This window comes from Simochromis diagramma, unplaced genomic scaffold (assembly GCF_900408965.1).
Source record: "Simochromis diagramma unplaced genomic scaffold, fSimDia1.1 OVJJ01000463.1, whole genome shotgun sequence".
Classification (NCBI taxonomy): domain Eukaryota; kingdom Metazoa; phylum Chordata; class Actinopteri; order Cichliformes; family Cichlidae; genus Simochromis; species Simochromis diagramma.
This window is the reverse complement of record NW_024386941.1, coordinates 2,052,197-2,070,179: the sequence shown is the minus strand read 5'-3', so window position 1 is coordinate 2,070,179 and position 17,983 is coordinate 2,052,197. Positions and strand designations below refer to the sequence as shown.

The following is a 17,983-nucleotide window of genomic DNA, read 5'->3' as shown; positions in this document are numbered from 1 at the left end:
ACATACCTGGAAACGTCTGGGCCTGATAAGGCACATCCCTGATACAGTTGCAGTGCACTACTAAAAATTACTAATCTGTGCATCCTTTAATATAAAGTAACTGAAGTTATGCACTACTTTTAACTACTAATTATTTGTGTCCTATAAAACTTAGTCTTGTAACTCCCTTATTCTAATGTTCCTCCATTTAGGTATTTGTGGGTAAGTATAATTGGATTATAATTTCAAATAAAATACATTAAAATTACATTTTTGCTACAGGGGGATTACACCCTTAGTCACGGATTATGCTATAAAGTGTTTATCAGTCAAAGTAGCCTAGTACAGCTCACAAAGCAAGCAGAAATAGTGTACCAGTTTACACAGCAAATCTGATATGAATTATTTGTCTGATAATCAATATTCATATATACATATAGGATACTGTGGTTATACTGAAAAGCGATAGGCCATATTGTACCATGTTAACTTTCTAAACAATGTTTAGTGTTCTGCCAACACCTGCTGAATGTTACAAACATAATCAGGTTTGCTCACCTGGACAATGTGGTGACCCTGAAGTATGCTGTTCAGCATTATAATGTGCAAACGTTTCTATATGGTCCATATCAATAATATTGTTTGAGCACTGCTAAACAGAGCCAAAAATAATTTCAAAAACACAAAAAGACACAAATCACATGAGTAATCATGTCAGGAGGATTTGTCAGAAGCTGCTACAAATAAAATCACAACTATCACTATTTTTAACATCCATTTTGCATGGAAATGAAGGAAAATAAAAGGAATTGAGTTATTCCTGAGTGTGTGGTCACTTCTTTTCAGATTGTATGCCTCTAGACTTGGAAAATAACCTCAACTCTGTTACAACTTGATGGCAGTTGCTGACTGATTACACTGAAAAGACATGCATGCAGTGCACTTGAATTTGTGGGGAACAGTTAACTGTTTTTATTTTTCCTTGTTTTACTTAATTACTCATTACCACCATTATAATTATGTTTCTTTTTATTCATGTATTTGTTTATTTTTCTAAATAAGCCTTGATTGTCTTGCTGTGTAGTAAAACTGTCAGGTGTGTGGGTGTGGATGTGTGTGTGTGTGTGTGTGTGTTTGTGGGGGGAAGAGGGTGGTGTTGCTTTGTGTATGTTGAACTGTTGAACTTGATTGTTCTTTGTTAAAATTTTTAAAAACATATTTAAGAAATCAGTGGTATATGCAAACCATGAGAAGTACCACGTGATAACACTTTAACACTTTACTGTTTTAATAAACATTAACATGTAATGTTACATGCAGTTCTAATGAACTGACTATCCATCCATCGATTTATTCTTAGGCTGATCACAAACCAAGAACCATTGTGCTGGATATTATAGCTTGTGGATGTAACTATTTGTGATTACATATGCATATTTTGCATTCATACTGTATGTTTGAGTTATAGTCAAAAGAGAAAATGAAGGAGGCTATTTAATACATTTTTAGGGTTGTGTTTTATGAATAGAAATTTACTGTTATGACACCACTTAACTTTACAGCAGTCTCTGTACAGCTGTGATGTGTTCTCCTTTACATTACTGGTGATTAGAAATACTAGACGTAGTTGTTAGCTGGTTAGCTGGATAGACTATGGGATAATCCAGTTCTAGATTTTCATACCAGCTCATACCAGACAATAAACAGATATTCCAGAACCACTATTGGTAAAAACAAACAAACAAACAAAAACCAGAAGCAATAATGACTGTAAAAAGAAACACATCAAGTACAAAGAGTTCCATATTGTACACAAAAACTACAACTCCCTACAAAAATAGACTCGAATCACAAAGACGCGTAAAAGTTTAAATACAAAATTAGAATGACTTATTAGCAAAGTTAGAAAAAGGACAGCTCAGTTTACTGAAACAAAGTCAATAACTACACTAAAACCATACGAAGATTAAAATGTTACTTTTTTGTTTTTGTTTTAACTTTTAACGGTTACCAGATATGACTAGTATACTGGATATCAAAAGAGTACTTGAATGCACCAGCAGCAGAAACAGTAGTGCGTCGGTGCTCCGGTGTCACGTGACAGAGGTGATGGTTACTTTGCGGCTGGTGATGTGACAAGGCAAGCCTGCAGCCACTAGCAGTGGTTAGCGAGTTTGTTGACTTTTACATTTATTCGTTCTCTCTCAGAAACACACCGATTGCCTGAAAATGGATAACAGCGGAAAAGAAAAGGAAGCAAATGCTTTGATGGCCGAGGCTGAAAAGAAAATGAAATCGTCTCAGTCATTTTTTGGAGCGTTGTTTGGGTGAGTCTGTCAGCTAGCTAACGTTAACGTTTGGCTAAAGGAGACAGCTATGCGGAAGGTTGGGAGCTGACCACAAGGGTTAAAAGCCAGGACAAAACGATTTTAAATAATTGTCGGTTGCTTTTGTAAGTTGTAGTTAGTGTTATGCGGTTATTTTCAAGGCTGTCGTTTAGCATATCTAGCTTATCTCGGCTCGTCGTATATCTGGAAAGCGTTTAGTGTGAAAGATGGCTCGAAATAGTCGGTAGTTACTCATTTTAGACTCTGCTTTAAGGCAGCTTTCATGCTAGAAATAGCTTCAATTGAACCCAAAGCTGAATTGTTTAACAATTCAAGATAATTTCACTTAATTGTATAGGCAGCGCTTCCCCTATAGCGCCGTCTGTTGGGCAATTTTCGGAAGGTCACTCGGTCCAAATCACGTGTCATTCACATTTGTTTACAGCAAAAGAAGAAAACGCACTTGTGATGTAGCGAATGTTCCTGTAAGACTAGTTCTCACTAACCTGGACAACCGGCTTTGCATATAACAACCTAAATGCAGGTTAATTTTTCAGTTTGGATTTTTTTTTTAAATTATTGTAGCAGGAGCTCACGTGCAAGGTTAAAGGCTACGTGTTATGTATGAGGCTGTACAATCCGCGAGAGGTTTGTGGCGAACATTTAATTGTCAAGATAGTTAGTTATGTGTGGGTAATGGGACTGAAATCACAAGCAAAGTCAACACTTTTGTATTTGTACTTGTATACGGTTTTACAAACCTTTACTCACTATTAAATAGTAACTTAAAGTTTAAAGTATTGCACACTGAATGAAAAATCAGTGAGTGCCGGCTGGGAAAAGGACCGCTATAACTTGTTTCGACCAGTGACTTATTCAAAAAAAAAAAAAAAAAAAAAAGTAGATCAAATATTTCGCATGCCAATCCTTGTTCCTCTTCTTCTATGTCATAGGCATTCAGTTGGTGCAATTGCACTATTTAAATTATAACATATCCCATGATCCTTATGGGCAAAAATTAGATTTTGGCTTTAGATTGTGAGACTTGGGTGTGAGAGTGGATTTCAAAATTGATTTGGTCGCTGTTTTGAAACGGAGCTTAAATATGTTTGTCAGCCCTGAAAATTTCAGAAGACAGTCTTCTGCACATGTGAAGTAATGAGGAAAAAAATGGAAAAAAAAATAAAATAAAATGAATAAAGTTTTGACCCATTGTTTTTAAAATATTCATATTATGGTGCTAAAATTTTGCATGTAAGTATACTAAAAAGAAAAAAAAATCTGCTTATTATACATCTTTTTACTGAGTAAAGTGTTTATATCATCCTGTGATAATCTGCAATGGATGGGTGTCTTATTTAAAAAAAAAAACAAAAAACATGTTTTGTCATACAGTGGCTCCTCAAAGCTGGAAGAAGCCTGTGACATGTTGGTGAGGGCAGCTAACATGTACAAAATGGCCAAGAATTGGTGTGGTAAGATGATTGTCGCATTTCAACACAATAAATGTATTGAATGCCTCTTTCTTTTTTTTCAGTGATTTTAAAATGCAACAATTTATCTTCTTAATAGCTGCAGGAAATGCATTCTCCCAAGCTGCTCACCTTCACCTGCAGATGCAGAGCAAACATGATGCAGCAACCAACTTCATAGATGCTGGAAATGCCTTCAAAAAAGCAGATCCACAAGGTAAACTTTATACATCACTTTGGGGTATATAATATAGATTAAGTACACTTGTAAGTTTTACATCTTTTCATATAAAAGCTTTCAGTAATAAAAGTGAAAGTGGTTTAAAAATGTTATTAAATCTTTTATTTACTTTATTAAATCTTTAACTTCATACAAATGCTATAAACAGTCAAATTCCTGATTAATGAGAGCATGCGTTGACCCTGTTTCAGGTACTCTTTGAGTACTTCAGTACTGTTGAGGTTTCTTTCCTTCTGCTCCACGTGTCTTTTTATAAACTGAGGTGTCTGATTATTATGATATTACTCATCGAGTTTAAGCTGCTTCACCTGACAAACCTGCAGGACTGGCCGCAGATAAGTTAGTAATCATGTCAGGAGATTGATAATTTTGATAAATCCTAATTTGATTTTAAGTATTTAATGAGCACCCATCTAGCTGCTGTTTATTTATCACATGACAGCACATAAGCTCTGCATCAATAAAAGAAAAGCGGAAAAGAATTTGAGTAAACAAATTTTCTTTTTTTTTTTTTAAGTTAATTTTAATCTCATTATTTCATTTTATCTGCTATGATTTAGAGATATTAAAAGAGTGCCATCATGTGGCATTAAAACTTGACGTACGATACTTCATAGTTGTGAGTTTGTCTGTAAGCCTTTTAATGAGACTTAAATATCTGCATTCTAAAGTTTTCCTTGTGCTTTGATGCAAAGTTTTGTACTGCTGAAAACAAGGCATTATGAAAGTGCAGACATTAATTAATATTAATATTAATAATAATAATTCAGTGTCCTATCTAACAACCCACAGGGCAGTCGCTAAGAGTTTAATGAAAAAAGTTTTTTATTTTTAACTATTAATGCAGTTTCATTAACACAGTATTTTATATTATTTCACTTTAAGTCTGAAAAATGTTACAAAAGCCATGAAATAAATATGGTCTAGTACACCCCATTCCCCTGTTTAGATTCTCCCTGTTACTGCAGATTTTTCACCATGTAAAACAAACGGCAGTGGATGGAGCAGCTACAAAGTTTGCTTTTCTTCATGTCACAGTTTGTTAATCAGGTGCTCTGATTAAGGACTCTTTCCAGACATTTCCCAGTAAAGGTTTTAATGTCGATTACTGGAACAGTGCTTCTGTTTTGGATACTAGAAACACATTTTCTTTGACTCCACCTGAGAGCTCATCATCTCTGTAATGATGCTGCCTCTTTCTTTTTCGCAGTGTGTGAACAGACTCCGGCTCCACGTTAAACTGTGCTAGCATCAGTGCTGCTGTTGTGTTGTCAGTCTTTTTGTCATAAAACTGGGGACTGTGTAGGTTTAGTGTTAAATTTCATATTCACTCTGCCCCTAAGTACATTTGTATTGCAGGTCTGTTTTTAGTCGCAAATGTGGGTGAAACACTCGTGTTCACGTTTACATGGTGACGAATAGAGCTGTACATTAAATCGTTTCAGTCCTGCATCATAGTACACATTTCACAGCCCATCTTGTTCCTGTGTGGGATTGTTGTCATTGGGTAGAATGAATTTGGGCAGAATCAGACAACTTCCTGATAGTATTGGGTGATGGATAAGGATCTGAGGGGGGAAAAAAAAACAACCCTAAATGTTTTCTGTGGTACTCAACAAAGACCACTAAGGGCATCCTGATTGATCCTAGTAAAGGCCACAAACTAAAGTATATCGGTCTTGTAATGAACCTGTTCATTATAGTTATTACTTGGGAATGTGAACAAATACACTGGAGAAGAGTCCAAATAAAAAAATTTCATTTTACAGTGCGATCCTTCTATATTTACTCACACCTTGAACCTTTATCTAGCTTCTAATTTGTTGAATTTTGTTGTATTTTATTATGTAGTATATATTTTTGGGGTTTTTTTTTTTTTTGCTAACATTGGTTCACTGAATAATTGTAAAATATTTCTGAAAATAATAGTTTGAATATATTTCTCAACAGAGGCAATTAACTGCCTAAACCGAGCTATTGAGATTTACACGGATATGGTGAGTTTCTTTTCAGTTTAATTTCTAAAGAGCATCTTTAAAGAAATCAGATGCAAAACATAAAGGGTAGCTCATATTTCTCGCTTTCTCTCACTGTCTTTTTTTTTTTTTTTTTACTTTTTCCAAAAAAAAATATCATATTTTAGGGGCGTTTCACCATTGCAGCCAAACACCATATCAGCATTGCTGAAATATATGAAACGGAGCTTGTGGACGTTGACAAGGTTGGGTTAAAAACTGTTTCTTCTTGCCTTATTATGTTTACTTTTTATTAATTGTCAAACAGCAGTATAATAAGCTCTGTTTACAATTCATGTATACGTTTGTGTAATTTCTTTTCCAGGCCATTGCTCATTATGAACAGGCAGCAGATTACTACAGAGGTGAAGAATCCACCAGGTAACCATTTTAAATAAGCACGGTTATCTTTTGCCTTTAGGGAAGTAAAGAATGTAAATGTGTAAAGACACTATGCTGGCTGCTCATGTGCATCTGTACTAAAATTCCCTATTACTTTCATATAGCCAGTAGCTCATGCATCAGACTGCTCTAAATACTCTGTTTCAGACTTTAGTTTTTTTCTAATATTTGGCTCTGTGTGGCAAACAACAAGAGCATTTTTAATCTGGTCATATTTGACACACAGCTCCATCCACCCACCCGTTCGTCAAACTTTCTGTTCAGGAGTGGCAATCCATCAAAAGGAAGTTGGTCTAAAACTGCTCATTGTAGACGATTTAAAAAAAAAAAAGCACTAGTGCCCAGTATAAGATAATTAAGAATGAACTATGAATCATGTAAAGCTATTCTAATTGAGTCAAAGAATTAAAGTATGGAACTGCAAATGAGCACATGAGGTGCTATCTAAAATTTCTGATACATTAATATTATGTCTTGTTTTACAGCTGTAGCGTTACTTTTCAATTTAGGACCCTTGATTTCAGTTAATGTGTGGTCTGACATATTGCTGGATTTTTCCTTTTAAAGTTCAGCAAACAAGTGCCTTCTGAAAGTAGCAACCTACGCAGCTCAGCTGGAGCAGTACCAAAAAGCTATTGAGATCTACGAACAGGTGAGTTAATGCCACCCAGCAGCTTTTATGTCAACGTTTTATCCCTCCGGGAGCTTTAGTTGGAAAGTAAAGATAAATTGTGCTTTTTGATTTATTCATTTATTTTTAGGTTGGAACCCATGCAATGGACAGTACGCTCCTGAAATACAGTGCCAAGGATCACTTTTTCAAAGCTGCGCTTTGTCACTTTTGCGTAGACCATCTTAATGCAAAAGTAAGCCATTACATACAGCTCTTATCTGCTGATAATATACAGACACTGTAATGCAAGCCTTTGATTTTAATTATCTCCCTGCCTTTTCCCAGCTTGCTGTGCAGAAGTATGAAGAAATGTTTCCCGCCTTTTCAGACTCGAGAGAGTGCAAGCTGTTGAAGGTAGGCTTTGATGTAATTTTGGGACTAAATCGCTCATCAAGACACATCCAGTAATCATGAAGACTTGGAGTGCTGTTTAACATAAGAGACTGTTTTCCATCTATTTCCACTATTGTGCTTGTTTTTGTTTTCCCGTTCTCTTTCTCTCTATTAAACTCGTGTTAATCACATTTGATTGACCTGGGTTTAATATACATGCTAATGTTGAAAACATAACTGGACTATAACCTTGAAATTTAATTGAAACCTGTTTGGTTTGGTTAAATTCAGTTTAATCTTGTTTTTAGTCATCTGGGTTGAGTAAGTAAAGTAAGCCGTGTCTGTGCTTGAAAAGTGTTTTCAAGTGGGTTGATTCTTTTTTTTTGTCTGTTTGTTTTTCCTTTTTCCTAAATTAGAAACTTCTAGATGCCTGGGAAGAGCAGAATGTGGATGCCTATACTGATGCAGTGAGTAAACAGTTGCTTTTTTAGCAGAATAGAGGAAGTAACAAAAATGTATAATTTACTTCTGTCTTTTATTTCTTGTTTTGTTTTTTTGTTTTTTTTGTAATTCTAACCTGACACCAGTTCAGTGAAAGAGTTTGCAGACTGTAGCTTCCGTTTCCAGGTTGAAAGACATGCCACCTTGAGATGGTGGACAAAAGATTGTGTAGGCTTTTCTGTTCATGATTTTGTGATCCAAACTGTTGAAATTGGATTGCATAATGAGTGGTTTGTGCATTCATTGAAGCCATCCCCCCCCCCAAAAAAAAAAAATCTACTGGAGTCCAGCAGTAATATTATAGCGATGGAAATGAGAATAGTAGGTCAGATTTTTCTGTATGTGTCCCATGACTGAAATATCGATTTGCATCAGTACCTTACAATATCACTACATAGTGATCAAATCAAGTGTTATTAGAACAGTCCTCTGACAGTAAATAGTTGCTGTGTCAGTTTCTTCTTTCTTGTACAGACATCTGAAATATATTTACAGAGCTTACCTTTTTTAAGCCTCTTTATTTTTTTTCAAAATGTATTAAATTCATTTTTACCTCAATTCTACACACAATCTCCCAAAATGACAAAGTGGGGAAAAAGGTTTCATTAAAATTCTTTTAAATGCATAAAAAATAAAAGCAAAACAAAAATAGAACATGTTCCATAAGTATTCACACTCTTTGCTTAATTTCTTGAGATCTGAGAATCCTTCAGTGGATTTTGACAAACTCCAGATGGGCTGTTTTGTCCTTTTCTGAGGAGTGGTAGCTCTACTTAGCTTTTCCCCCCTCTTTGTTATTATGGGCCGTTATGTATAGAATTGGAGGTGAAAAATGAATCCATTTGCAGTAAGGCTGAAACTAGATGAATTGTGGAACAAGTGAAACGCTGTGAAAACTTTTCAGATGTCTGTATCTGAAAGATTGCTTTCTTAATCCAAACTGTTGAAGCCTCGACAGGTACATTTATGCAGTTGGAAAAAAAATACTTCATTTTAGTATTGTTTAATAGCAACTGGATTAAAAGTGTTAATACTTACTTTCTCAGGTGAAGGAATTTGACACCATTTCTCGGTTGGACCAGTGGCTCACCACCATGCTTCTCCGTATCAAGAAAACCATACAGGATGAGGAGAGTGACCTTCGCTGACTTGCCTCTCCTGTTATTCTTTAAGTCCTAAAAAAATGACTTGCATCCTTGTTTTTTTTTCCTTGAGCCTCTCACTTCCATTTAGCAGCATTGTTAATTGTTTGACCATTAGCCCTTGTATTCACAGATACCATTTCTTTCCTGCAGTATTCTCTCAAATTCAATACAGTACTCCAAAAATGATGGTCCTTTTAGGTATGAACACTACCCTTCTGAGTGCAGGCTTCACACAGTATGTAAATTGTATATTGTTATGAATCAGGTATTGGCCCAGAAATAGTTCAGCTGTTCATAATTGGGCTGCAATACCAAAAACTCATACCAGCACAATTGTATAATACAGGTTTTATTTTTATCTTCATTTCAATGAGAACAAATGAGAGGACACAAACTCACTAACACTTCAAGCAACTATATATATATATATATATATATATATATATATTTCTAAAATGTGCTTTAGAATAAACTAACCAAAATGCCAATATTGATAAAGGCACTCAAATTTGCTTTGATGATTTTGAATGCATATGTGTACTATTTTGACAAAGGAGAGCGCCTCTAATTAAACAGTGCTTGATCTCAGCTGCAGAGGCCAAGAGTGTCTGTCTGAGGTTTTTCCATTGAATATATACCCCCTCTGCCTTATGACGCAAATTTCTCAGGATTTGGACTTGATTTGATGAAGATTTATAAAACATGCTTTTATAAGCACAAGTAATTAATTTGCTAATTGTTGTCATCACTTCCATTAAAAATGCTTTTATTCCATAAAAGGTGATAGATGCCCTTCACCTCTGTGAACATTTGCATGGTTTGGAATACATGAGAAATGTAAAACAGCTCTTTTCCATCTGTGTAGGAGTGTAAGAGTGTGTGTGTTTTGTTTTGTTTTCCTTTCTTAATCTTTGATTTGTGTTTTCTTGTCTTAAGTAACCAGGCTGAAAAAATAAACAGTTTTTAAAGCCTGCAGAGATGCAATACATAATTGGGGGGGGGGAAAAAGAGCTTTACTGATCTGAACACTGTGCTCATGTACCCTGATGATTTTGTCAGTGAACAATTAGTCTTAAATAATTTGTGATGTTTCCTGTCAAACGTTTAAATAAACCTGTCTCAATAGCGCATCGTGGGCGTGGTTTCCACCTTTGGGAAGGCTGCACCTGTGGCATTTCTCGCTTTCTGTTGAAACGCGAAATAAGGTTTTGCGCTCCGGATTAGTTTTCGATACCCGAGGACACTTGGAAACTATTTTGAATTTTTCTCTTGCTTTACAGTAATCGGGTTATTATTATTTTCTTCACTTTAGATGCAACTCATTTGTTATCGGTTTGACTTTTTAAAATGTTTTTTATCTTCCGCTCAGGTGTAAAAAGTCAGTGCAAACCCTATCGAGAAAGTAAGAATAAAAAGAAGTCCACCTGGGCCCGTATCCCTAAAGATTCTGAGAATCCTCTCAGAGAGCTCCTAACTTAACCTAAAAATTCCTTGCCAGGAGTTTTAGCTTAGAAGTGATTCCAGAACATTTTCAGTGAACTCTGAGCAAGGAATGGATGGAAAATCCTATCTTAGTGAGGAGGTGTGGTTGACCCCGTTGCTAGGTATGAGTCATCATTTCAAAAGCCGTGATTGGTTGATCCTACAAGTTTGATGGAAATGAGCTTTTGGTGATAATGAGCAAAGGATGTACCCTCAAATCAATAAACATAATTATACACTCTAATCTTATGCTGACTGTAATTGTAAATAATATTTCACATTCAAGAAAATATCTGGAAAATGAATAGTAAGCTGTAGGGGTTATAGCCTAACATTAGAATCTAAAATATGTGAAAACTTAAACTCATTACACCCTGTTCAAATAATGATTCGTGTCTTATTTGCTCATATTAATATCCTAGCTGGCATATTTTGTACTTTCACTCCCATATGGACCCCGTTGAAAACAAGATGGCCTATCTCAAGGGGCTGTGGAAATCACAACGTTACAAGTCCAGTGTGGTCTTAACGAGGGTAACACGGCTCAGCTTTTAGCAATGTCTGTGATTGCAGACCCAAGTCATCACTGCTGCATTTTTGCATTTTCCCGGTATCCAAAATACCTCAGGGTTGTGATTACTTTCGTCTCCGGTGTAATAGCGTTGTGGCGTCGAGTTGGTGAAGTAATTGCATCTCTAAGGAGATCCACCACAAACATGATTCCTGCACGATCCAATCTGTAGCATTTCAATAATTCCCTGTCATCCAGTGTTTGCAGGACATCTCTCCTGCCTCTTCTGTTGGCCATTTTGTGCAGCTGCTTAGGGGAACTCCTAAGCCACTAAAAGTCCTCTTCCCTGCTCTTAGCAGATCTCGCCTTAGGAGCCCTTTTAAGGGCTAGGAATCTTGAGGAATAGCTTTTATATTAACTGGGATTGTCGTGTCACTTTTAGGGGAAATTCTAAGAAAACGTCATGACTCTGAGAATTTTCTTAGAATTTGGCCGCTAGGAGCCACTTTTTGCACAAAGATTCTTTAGGGATACGGGCCCTGATTTTGATTTGTTTGCCTCCTCCCCCCAACCCCTCGAGACGTTTCTCCGTTATTTGTTTTTTGGCTTCTAATTAAACACCAGAGAACAAAGGTGTTCCCAGGTGTATCTCAGCAGGCTACAGCTGCACGTGAATGGCCGTGCAAGCCCAAATTAATTCTTTCATGTACATTCTTCTTTCAAATACATATTTTGCGACAATAAAAATACTATATATAGTATATTATATACAGTATTTTTTAATGCATTCAGACATTGTTATATTAAGATCACATATACATGTATTTTAATGTACACATTTATATATATGTTCAGTCTCTTATACAAATATTTTTATTACAATCATGAGCCTAGTGGGCTTATGAAAACTATTTTTCATCACCTCCTGAAACTCTCATATCTTCGTCGCTTGGGGGAGCTAGGACGGCTCATCTGCATCCAGTGTTACTGTAGTGAAGTAGTCTTGATGCATGCTCAATCATCCAGGTAAGTAAATCTCCAAAAGTTGATTCTGTTCATCTGGACATAGCGTTTTGTGGGAGAGACGTTTCGTTTCTCCCTCAAAACGAAAACGTGACGACGAAACGTCTCTCCCACAAAACGCTATGTCCAGATGAACAGAATCAACTTTTGGCGATGTAGTGAAGTAGCTTTGGGTAGGATTTTACGTGATGTCCATGAATGCAGCACTAACATCCACACCTTCCCAGTTGATAATTGGAGGCCTTATAAGAAACAGCTGTGCTTCATTACCACACGGAGGCATTTGGAAAGATGCCTTACTAGATGAAAATAATAAAACACATATTAATTTAAAAAAAAATGATGATAAAGATGTTCAGTGTCTATATAGGCCTACCAGTGTTCATTCTCGGTGTGTTTGTCTCCTCATTTTCATGTTTGGCTCTGTAATGCCTAAACACTGAGGAGGTGCTTTTGTTTGTGTAAGAAAGCTCCGCAGAACAGATGCGACATTTAACCTGCATAAAATGAAATAAATAATTTACACTTCAATACATTGCTGTTTTTTTCTATTCTGATAGATTACACTGAAACAAAGACAGACAAACTATTACCTTATTTGTAGTTAAAAGATCAAAATGATCCCACACAGCAGAAACATTTATTTTTCTTTCGGGCTCCATTTTGTTATGGAGAGATGTGTATTATTATTATTTTTTTAATCTTTGCGAGAGTAATTTTGTGTTTTTTTTTTGTGGCAACTCATTCCGTTGGCAGATGCGGATGCGGTACCTTTTAAACACAGTTTGGCGCGTTGGCAATGAGCGATACAGCAGCTGTATCGATCACGTGACTTTTTCTTAAAGCGACGCACGCACCGATACAGGCGTCGCTAGGTGAGCTTGATACATGCGTCGGTGCGTCAGTGTTGCTGGACCCATCACTACTCTGAATTGTTTGATGTATTTTAATTATGCTTTTATAAAGAACTGTACCTTAGGGTGTATTTGTTTCGTTTATCTCTTTTACTGATTTGTTTTATGTTTCATATGTTTTATTTTTTTGTTGCTTTGTGTTTTTAATTAACAGTCCTGCATTCTCAGCCCTGCTACCTTCAGAACATCTCTGATTTTACAGTTCTATGCTTTCTGGTTGTTGTTTGTTGTTTGTTTTGTGTTTTTTTTTCTTTTTCTTCTCCTTTCTGGGTTAAACCAGTGAGTTTGGTCTGGTTATTTTAGTGTAACAACAAGACAGCGGAATCGTCGGGCTAGACTTCTGGTTTTATAAAGTGATATTTAAATAGTCTTTATTATGGAGGAAGAGCTCGCACAGCTAAAGGACTTGGTAGAAGGTAATCAGGGAAAGTAGTAGCCCCTTTGCTTCACCCATTGTGTTGGTAAGGAAAAAAGATGGCAGCCTTCGCTTGTGTGTGGACTACCAGGCTTTAAACAGTAAGACCCGCAAGGATGCCTTCCCCTTGCCACGTATTGACGAGTCACTCGACGCTTTATCCGGTGCCGCTGGTTTTCTGCTCTGGACCTTACAGCAGGTTATAATCAAGTCCCTGTTACAGAAATAGACAAAATGAAGACTGCATTCTGTACTCCATTTGGGTTGTTTGAGTGGAATAGGATGCCCTTTGGGTTGTGTAATGCCCCGACATTGTTCTCTGCCATTTATCTTAGAGGTGGGTGCTAGCTATCAGGGTCTAGGTGCAGTGCTCTCCCAAGAACAGTCAGGGAAGATCCGACCTATAGCGTATGCTAGCCGCGGCCTTCGTCCTACAGAGCGTACTATGAATATTTATAGCTCTATGAAATTGGAGTTTCTGGCCGTGAAGTGGGCCATGACTGAAAAGTTCAGAGATTATTTGTAGGGGCAGAAATGCACAATATATACAGATAATAATCCCCTCAGTCATTTGTCCACAGCCAAGCTGGGCGCTACAGAACAGCGCTGGTCTGCACAGCTTGCCGCCTTTGATTTCACTATCACGTATAGACCTGGTCGAAGTAATAAGAATGCAGATGCTCTCTCATGGCAACCTCCTGCTACAGTTACTTCAGTTGATGAACTAGGCAGTCTCTGGTACCTCTCTCCCTGCCCCTTTGCAACAGGTTTTTGGTTTGAAATCACTAACTGAGGCTGTTCAAGCCACTATCTCAGTCTTTCCAGGACATGCGCCATCTGACCTTTGCGTTTTGCAGGAGGCTGACCCTATTATTCAGGAGTTTCTGAAGTTCTGGCGTGTTATATTGTAAGGTCTCTCATCCTAGGGGAGAAGAGATGCTGCAGGTGCTGTTGCCCAAGTCACTGCAGGGCCAGGTTTTGCATCAGTTGCACCAGGAGCATGGACACCAGGGTGTTAAGAGAACCGTAGACCTGGTTTCTCAGCGGTGCTACTGGCTGGGGATGTACCACAACATCCAACAGTGGTGCCAGGAATGTGAGCAATGCCAGCTAGCTAAAGATGTCCAAATCTATCCTAACGATTATATGGGCCATTTGCTTGCATCCCGACCCAATCAGATCCTTGCATTTGACTTTACTGTACTGGAGCCATCATGCAATGAGTTGAAAATGTTCTTGTTATGACAGATGTGTTTTCCAAATATACCCAGGCCATTCCAACCCATGATCAATGGGCACTGACAGTGGCAGAGGTGTTGGTGAAGGAGTGGTTCTGCAGATTTGGTGTGCCAGGGCATATCCATTCCGATAAAGGTAGAAACTTTGAGACCAATCTGGTTCAGGAGCTTTGGCAAATGTATGGTATTGAGAAGAGTCGCACTACCCCTTACCATCCAGCCGGTAATGGCCAATGTGAGCGGTTTAATTGCACTTCACACAATTTGCTGTGCACCTTCCCTATCTCACGGAAAAGGACTGGGCTTGTAATTTGCCACAAGTGATTTTTGCATATAACACCACAGTACATCAGTCTACAGGCGAGTCACTATTTGCTCTGATGTTCGGCCAAGATCCCCAGTTACCTGTTGACTTTTTTTTGAGTAGGATTCAAGAGCCTGTTGCTGGTAGCACCCATGACTTGATTGTAGAGTACCAGACTCTGTTATGCCATGCATTTGAACATGCTAATAAATGCTTGGGGGCTGCAGCTAATTGGCGTAAGATGCATCACGACCAGCATGTGAGGGATGCTCCCCTGCAAGAAGGTCAGTTAGTTTACCTTAAGAAGGTTGGGTTTAGAGGCTGTCATAAAATTCAGGATGTTTGGAGTGCCGTGGTGTATAAAGTGCTTAAGGCCCCTGACCAAAATGGGTCAGTGTACACTATTGCTCCGGTAGATAACCTGAGTCACGTGAAGCATGTCCACCATTCACTGCTAAAGCATAAGGTGGAAGGGGTGACTACCTGTCCTCCCAGTGCTCCAATCCAAATGTTGGAAACTGCACCTGTAGAAGAACCTATGCAAGGTGGTGAGTATCTTTTATTGGTTTCTGAGCCTACTCCGGCCCCAAGCAATTCCCAACAAAGACAGGAGACCCCCTAGCCCCTGTGAGCCAGAACCCTCAACGTCCTCTGTGGTGCAGGTTTGCACCGATCAGCTGCCAGTTACGGCCGCTGTTCATAATAATATAGCCCCTTTACGTAGGACTACTCATGCTAATGCTGGGACTCACTCGAATATGCATCATTTGCCCCAGACAGCAAGAAGTAGAGCAATAGGGTCTGTGAACTCCCAGGCACCTGTGCCTAATACAGCTACCCTGTTTAGACTTTGGCAGTTAGTGTCAATCGTCGGGGCGATGATTCAAATCCCGGGGATAGATTGTAGTGAAGTAGATTTTGGGTAGGATTTTATGTGATGTCCACGAATGCAGAACTAACATCCACACCTTCCCAGCTGATAATTAGAGGTCTTATAAGAAACAGCTGTGCTTCATTACCACAGGGATGCATTTGGCATTCTTTTCCCATCCAAGTTGGCCAAGAGCGTTAAGCGGTTAAGCACTGCAGAGCGGTTTGATTTCTTCAGGAAAGCTGCTCATTTTAGTATTGCCCTTTAGAGAGTGGTAAGTGGGACTGTTGCATTTGTTATTATGTGGTATATAGTAGGGTGGACTTTGACAACTGCTTCCCTCTGTTTTATTACAGGATTGTGCCATACTGCTGCTGCTGTTGTACCCTTGTTGTCATTTTACAAACATGTATGGACTGGCCTTGACTGACTCCTGGTTTTATGGTCTTTTACTCTGAATTGTTTGATATATTTTAATCATGCTTTTTGTAAAGAACTGTACCCTAGGGTGTATTTGTTTCATTTATCTCTTTTACTGATTTGTTTTATGTTTTATTGCTTTAGTGGAGGTGCGGCCGCTTGTCATGGGGCTAGGCACGTAAGGTGGAATTCCCCAGGTTCATCCACCCATGGGTATTCTGCTGTTTCAGCTCCTGTGACTGAGAGACTGATTTATCTTCCTTGGGAGAGGAAATGCCCATGGTTCAATGGTAAGACTGGTATAGGTATTGCCTGGGTGGAAGAGGTGCAGGCCTGTTTGAGGGTACGACATCTTTCACCAAGCCCTTTTCATCTATGATCATCTAGAAGGCAAGCCCAGAGAAGAGACTACATATTGGCTTCCAGAGGAGAAAGACGATCACGAAAAGATTTTGACTGTTTTACAGGACCTGTATGGGTGTACTAAGTCATGCCTTTCTGCAGGTGGAGTTCTTTTCAAGACGACATCAAATTTAATTGTTCTGTATTTTGGGGATGACATTCGATCTCGCTTGGAGACACCAATCACACTGCGGTGACTGGTGATGGCAGGAGTGGACAAAATGTAGTCCACAAAGCTACACTTTGAGCTGAGGGTTGTTGTTACCTGTGTGGGGAGGGACAAAGAAGCGCTCACGAAGAAAAGCTGAGCAGGGGGAGAAGAGACAACCGGAAGAGTTTTGTTGGGCTGAGGCAGAATAAGGGTTCTGTTCACCTGACCTGTAAATTGTGGATTTCTTACTAAAGGCAAGGTTCATATTATTTATTTATTTATTTATTTATTTTTTAATAATAACTTGATGCACTTGATTTCAAATAAAGATTGTTTTAAAAGCTAATGTTGCTCATAAATTCTTGTCCTCTGAACACCAGATCGGTTTTACAAAGGTGGTGGCAGCGTAACCTGTTTAATCCTCAGTCATTCAGGTCATAGTCGTTTTAGGCTTGAAAAGAATGTGAATGGACTTTTTTTTTTTTAATAAAGATGTTTTACTGAAGAAGTCCAGTCGCCTTCTTTTCAAGCTCTTAAGAATAAATAAAAATCCAAGTTTTATTACAATGTTTCTAACACTGTGGAGAAAAGGATGGATGATCTGAGAATCTTCCTTATTTTAAATTGGAAAGAAACCCCTGTCTTCAGTTCCAGTTTCTTCAGTGCATGTCTGAAATAAGAAAAAAAAAAGAAATGTGATCTGCTTTTGTTTCTGTGGATTTGTTTGCTTAGCAACCTTCAGTACAGAGAGCTGAATGCTAAACGCTGTACGTTTTAAATAATATGAGCCTAAGGAGCCTATTGCAGCTGCCATAGGGTGAGAGGCAGGGTGCACCCTGGAGAGGTCACCAGGGTAACAAACATATGCACTCACATTTACACCTATGGGCAATATAGAATAACAAACTAACCTAACCCCACTAATTGCGTGTCTTTGGACTGTGGGAGGAAGCTGGAGTACCCAGAGCAAACTCACACAAACACAGGGGAGAACATGCAAACTGCACACAGAAAGGTCCCGACCAGATGGTAGAGTCAAACTCAGGACATTCTTGCTGTGAGGCAACAGTGTTAACCACTGTGCCACCCTGAAATGAAAGATCATTCAATTAAATTTTATTTGCATAGCACCAAACACAACAGCAGTCTCCTCAAGGTGCTATA

General features: G+C 38.2%; 1 protein-coding gene and 1 long non-coding RNA gene across 3 annotated transcripts; both read left to right on the top strand.

The window, feature by feature from the left end:
* Window positions 1-2,072: 2,072 nt before the first annotated feature.
* Window positions 2,073-10,216, top strand: napab (N-ethylmaleimide-sensitive factor attachment protein, alpha b). Its single transcript, XM_040037501.1, has 11 exons — window positions 2,073-2,306; window positions 3,702-3,781; window positions 3,879-3,995; window positions 5,970-6,016; window positions 6,163-6,240; window positions 6,360-6,415; window positions 7,004-7,088; window positions 7,198-7,302; window positions 7,395-7,463; window positions 7,859-7,909; window positions 8,990-10,216. The coding sequence occupies exons 1-11, from the start codon at window positions 2,209-2,211 to the stop codon at window positions 9,089-9,091; spliced, it is 888 nt and encodes a 295-aa protein (XP_039893435.1). The 5' UTR covers window positions 2,073-2,208; the 3' UTR covers window positions 9,092-10,216.
* A 5,579-nt stretch (window positions 10,217-15,795) lies between these two features.
* On the top strand, window positions 15,796-17,586 carry LOC120737059. Of its 2 annotated transcripts, none has more exons than XR_005696663.1 (3): window positions 15,796-16,120; window positions 16,203-16,255; window positions 16,411-17,586. It is a non-coding gene; the product is annotated as an uncharacterized LOC120737059 (long non-coding RNA). The 2 variants fall into 2 exon arrangements; XR_005696662.1 differs by having other exon boundaries at window positions 16,203-16,290.
* The last annotated feature ends 397 nt before the right edge of the window (window positions 17,587-17,983 follow it).

Excerpts from the sequence above, each read along its gene's own strand:
- napab (XM_040037501.1), top strand. The coding sequence starts at position 2,209 with ATGGATAACAGCGGAAAAGAAAAGGAAGCAAATGCTTTGATGGCCGAG. Across the intron at positions 6,416-7,003 it reads AGAGGTGAAGAATCCACCAG|TTCAGCAAACAAGTGCCTTC; the intron begins GTAACCATTTTA and ends TTCCTTTTAAAG. Across the intron at positions 7,464-7,858 it reads GAGAGTGCAAGCTGTTGAAG|AAACTTCTAGATGCCTGGGA; the intron begins GTAGGCTTTGAT and ends TTCCTAAATTAG.